Raw genomic sequence first — 5274 nt, forward strand, 5'->3', positions numbered from 1 at the left:
CATTCAGACTAAGGATGAAAACAAGCGCTGCAACAATGTAAATTAAGAAAGAAACCTTTCTTTTGATCCCTACAAGATCAACAGAGCAGCTGCCAATTTACCAAAGGTTGAATGTACACAACCGGTTTTTGCAGGTCATTTACGGGAAATCTGAATTGGACTGCCGTGAACTCTTCAAATTTTTATGAGATCTATATGAATCTCCTGTTTGATTCACAAAACTGTCTATAAAATGTATGAACATATACATAGTTATTTGTTACCTAAATATTACTTGCAATTTTTAAATTCTACACTGGTGAACTGAAGCATCATATTATTACAAAAAAATGTGTGTTGGTGATTCCAAACATTAGGAAATGCAAACAAACAGAGAGCAACAGTGAGAAGTTTGGACTCTGAGGGTGGTGGAGGCGGGTATAAATCAGAGCTGCTGCAGCTTCACAGACGCTCACAGGAAGACACACACAGACAGTCAGGATGGAGGTGAAGCTGCTGTTTCTGACTGTTGTTCTGCTCTCCTCACCGCTCCTCACACTATGTGACCCGCTGTGAGTATCAAACACACTGTTTGTTCATGGATTCACTAACAGATCTGTTCTCAAACGCTCTCAAACGATATCCTCAGGTTTGTTCTGTCGGCTCCTAATCTGCTGAGGGTGGGTTCCTCAGAGAACCTGTTTGTGGAGGCTCAGGATTACTCTGGAGGAAACATGAATGTGAAGATCATAGTTAAGAACCACCCGAAGAAGAACCTGGATATACTATCTAAATCAGTGACACTGACCGCAGACAACAATTTCCAGATCCTTACAGATATAAAGGTGACGCCACTTTGACACTTTAACCTAATCTGTAAAATGTAAAGTGCTGTGAAGTGTATAGTATGGGCGGTTCTAGGCTCAGCTGTTATTCAGGGCTTTAGCCGAGACCTCTGTGGATGCATGTGGAGCCATCATTTGACTCAATATTAGAATATTAGCCATACATTTTAAAATATCACTGGAGTCTGAAGATACAACTAAAAAGGTCCTCCAAACCGCCTCAGACATGCCCAAAGTTTCATATGAGTCCCTGGAGACTCTCCATAGATGAATAGCTATAAAGGTGTCTGTGTAAGGAATAATTGACAACGGGCTGTTGAATTATTAGAAAATAATGCACACCCGAGGTGGTGATGCGGCCACAGCACCGGTGTGTATTATTTTCTAATAGGCCTAATTCAAGGGATCGGAGTCAAGTATTCTGCTTATACTACGGTTACCACACCTCAAATATGGTTCAGATGTTGTATTGCAAGACGTTCGTCTGGGTTTTGTCCTTAAATTGCTCTTGTGTGTAGGATTAATTTCTTACGCATCTCATCCAACGCTTCTGAAACGTTGTGTTAGACCTAGCAGACTAATGCAGTTAATAATGAAGTTATTAGAGAGAGAGAGAGAGAGAGAGAGAGAGAGAGCGAGAGAGTGATTTACCTGTGCTTCTCTCAACAGTGTTCGGCAGCAATCTCTACTAATAGTGAAACTGTAAATGCATCTCTTTTAAGAACAGCACAGTTATTACCTCGCTAGTGAGAAATGTCATGTTGCTAAAATAAGTACTAAGTTGCTAAACTATTTTACTGATTAAATGCTCAGAGCAGCGCTGACAAGACATTTCTGTGTGTGTGTATGTTTCCGTGTGTGTGCTTGTGTCAGTACTGTATATGTGTCCGTTTGTATGGGAGAGCAGGAGAAAGAGAGTACAGTATGTGCTTTCGGTACATAATACAACATAATTTAGTTTAAAAACAGAGAAATCATTTGTCATTTTTTATCATATTGTTTACTATATTTATTTGCTTGACCAGTTTTGCTGTGGGTTTTGGTTATTTTGCTGTTTTATGCTGTAAGGACCATTGAAATAACTGAAATCAGTTGGCAAAGTGATTTGGACACGAATTGCAGTCAAGACCTAGCTGGAACTACATTAGCTGTGCGTTTCCCTGAAAATAATTGCACACCTTAGAACGTTCATCAACCAATCAGATTCAAGCATTCAACGACCACTTAATATAATAATATAATAATTCACCAAGCAGGTCTGCATTTTAAACATTAGGATATTAGGGTGTTTAAATGAGTTAATCAAAGATAAAAAAAAAAAAAAGTTGCTGGAATTACCAAGGTTTGTGAATATCACGATGTCTTAACCGTAAAATGAAGGTTTGTAAGTGTCTTAAACCGTAGTCTATCCACATTTTTCCCAACGTGCTTTCTGCATTTTAAATTATGGGATCCTTATGACAGACAATCCTTATCTGTCAGTTTGACACGGATGTGTTACAATGTCATTTTCTCCCCTTATACCTTCTAATCCATATTAGGAGTGGTTACTGGAGGTAAAGCAGGTAAATATACAGTATTTGTTATCTGTCAAAATTATTGCGTTCATAGAGCACACATTTTACTGACTGTTTAATGGAAGCTACTCAGATGACTCACACAAAGCTTCATGGGGTGTAGGAAAAAGGCGGATATAAGGTGACTCTACTTTACTTTGCAGTGTTAGTCATGGAAGTAACCAACCTAATGAACCAATTGCTTTTGCAAACTGATTCAGTGTTTTGAAGCACTCCAAACACCACACATTGATTATGCCCGCTTGTCAAAATTTTGTAAATATAACAAAAACTCATTGCAAATGTTTTATTAAAAGTATATATTAAATGCAAACAAATAATCATACAGTATACCATTAAATGTGAAGCTTCTGTATAATATGTGTTCTTTAATTTATTTTCAGGGCTTTTTTATGGAAGGCTTGTCTAAACAAGCCAATAAGGCAGGGTAGGTGAATTGGTTCAAAACAATTTTTGTGTTATGCTGGTTGAAAGTTTCTTCACATCCCGATAGTAATCACTAGGTTAAGTAGTCTAAATGTATTTATATGTATTTATATTATCTGTGGAAGGCGTAGGACAATAAAGTGTTTGTCCAATCATATTCCTCGGTCAGAGGACTACGATAGGCTGTTCTTCCTGCCTGTCAACATATGTAATTGCATGCCTTATGTATGTATCTGCTATTCTTCCTTATATAATATATAATATTGTTTGAATATGAATATTGAATATGATCCTTATATAGTGCCGTAATTTGCACAGTTAGTGGCAGATATAATCAATTTCATGGTTATTTGTAAGTAGCAACTTTTTGTTGCAATGGGGAAAGATACAGTATATGAGCAATATCTCGTAGCCATGTGATATTGTTCAATATCTGCAGAATCTCTCGATAAGCGGCCTCATGCCTACGGTCGCATTAAAGCCATATTGATATAGAGCGATATCACATGGCAACGAGTATGAAATTGTATTTATACAACACATATATATATACAGTGGGTACGGAAAGTATTCAGACCCCCTTAAATTTTTCACTCTTTGTTATATTGCAGCCATTTGCTAAAATCATTTAAGTTAATTTTTTTTCCTCATTAATGTACACACAGCACCCCATATTGACAGAAAAACACAGAATTGTTGACATCTTTGCAGATTTATTAAAAAAGAAAAACTGAAAAATGCTCAGTATTTGTCAATATGGGGTGCTGTGTGTACATTAATGAGGAAAAAAAATTAACTTTTTTAGCAAATGGCTGCAATATAACAAAGAGTGAAAAATTTAAGGGGGTCTGAATACTTTCCGTACCCACTGTATATATATATTTTATCTTCTGCATATTATATATGGTAAATGGAAGCGTGCACTTGATGTGTAAGATTGTCTCGGTTACGTATGGTAACCCTCGCTCCCTGAAGGAGGGAACGGAGACGTTACGTCCCGTCGCCACAGTTGCTGTACCATTTAGTAACCCGGAGCCGGGGCCACTCAATGCTTCTACCCGTTTGAGGTGAGAACATACGAGGATACCGGCTCCACACGAAGGCTATAGAATCTAGTGAACGTGTTAGGGGTCGCCCAGCCCGCAGCTCTACATTTATCCGCCAGCGAGGCGCCACGAGCCAGCGCCCAGGAGAGGACAGAGCAAAGCTAGTGCTGGGTCTGCCTCCTCCGGAGGCAGCGCTTGCAGGCTCCTGCCCTGTCTCTGAGTCAGTAGATCCTTCCTCAGAGGAATAGGCCAAGGAGGGGCTGTCATGAGGAGCATTAGTTCCGGGAACCAGGTCCGGGTGGGCCAATAGGGGGGCCCCGTCCAAACCCCTGTCACTGCAAACCCGTTGTACGTGGCCCCTCAGCCGTATCGCCGAAAAGGCCGGTCTGGGACACGGGGGTGATCAAGAATCGTGTCTTGTCCATCTCGCGCATGTCGGCCAGACTATGGCGCTCCTGGACCACCATAGTGGACATCGCATGACCCAGAGACCGCGCCGTAACCTTCGTCGCTCGTAGCGCGAGGTCCGTCGCGGTGCGGCGTTCTCTGAGAACTTCCGGGTCGTGACCACCCTCGTGCAAGTCCCTCAGTGCCTTGGCCTGGTGCACTTGCAATCACGCCGTAGCGTGTAAGGCAGAGGCAGCTTCTCCACAGGTCGTATAAGCATCGCTGGCCAGTCGAGTACCTACAGACCCGGGAGGGGAGGCACGGTTCTCCCTGCCGGTTGGAGGCGGTATTAGGACACAACTGCATCGCAACCGTGTTAAAGATATAGCCTCCATAAATAGCACACTAGTGTTTTCGTTAATGCATCTCTTTCTGACAGAGACAGATCTAGATTCAGTGGTGACAGAGATGAATATATCAAAGAAAATACAGAAGTGATCAGATAGTGCTACGTCCTTAACAACAATGGATGAAATGTTTAGACCTCTACTGATGAGTAAATCTAACGTATGTCCACGACTGTGTCTAGGTTCATGCACATGCTGAATCAGGTCAAAAGTGTTTAAAACTGTTATAATTTATTTTGTGGTTTGGATTTCTGCATTATCTATGTGAATATTAAAATCCCCTGCAATAGCAAAACAGTCAAACTCTGAGGAAATCATTGATAGCATTTCTGTGAACTCCAACAAAGGCTGGAGAGTATTTTGGAGGCCTGTAAATAATGATAAACAGAATGCGTGGAGCACCTTTCAACACAATCCCTAGATATTCAAAAGACAGTGTTGTCCTGGCTTCCCTGGTTGTTTTCCAGAAAGTTGTCCTTGGGTGCCGAGTCTTGGAGCTGTTCTGATACGTCACAGTCTGTCTGTGATGAGCTCTGTGGGAAGGGCTCAGCCGTGATGGTGTCCATGAGCAGTGCTTGTTGTGGCTGCGTGGTGTTATCAGTGTCCT

The 5274-nt window shown here is 41.2% G+C and overlaps 1 protein-coding gene across 2 annotated transcripts in view; it reads left to right on the forward strand.

Moving 5' to 3' along the window:
* Positions 1–427: 427 nt before the first annotated feature.
* LOC107749251 (complement C3-like) overlaps positions 428–5274 on the forward strand; it is a 67332-nt gene continuing 62485 nt past the window's right edge. For both annotated transcript variants that reach the window (XM_016564348.1, XM_016564347.1), the window contains exons 1-2: positions 428–551; positions 629–824. In XM_016564348.1, the coding sequence (XP_016419834.1) occupies positions 481–551; positions 629–824 (267 nt within the window). In that variant the 5' untranslated portion in view covers positions 428–480. The remainder of the gene's footprint in view (positions 552–628; positions 825–5274) is intronic.

The sequence above is a fragment of the Sinocyclocheilus rhinocerous genome, unplaced genomic scaffold, assembly GCF_001515625.1.
Source record: "Sinocyclocheilus rhinocerous isolate Xijiao unplaced genomic scaffold, SAMN03320098_v1.1 scaffold1341, whole genome shotgun sequence".
Taxonomy (NCBI): domain Eukaryota; kingdom Metazoa; phylum Chordata; class Actinopteri; order Cypriniformes; family Cyprinidae; genus Sinocyclocheilus; species Sinocyclocheilus rhinocerous.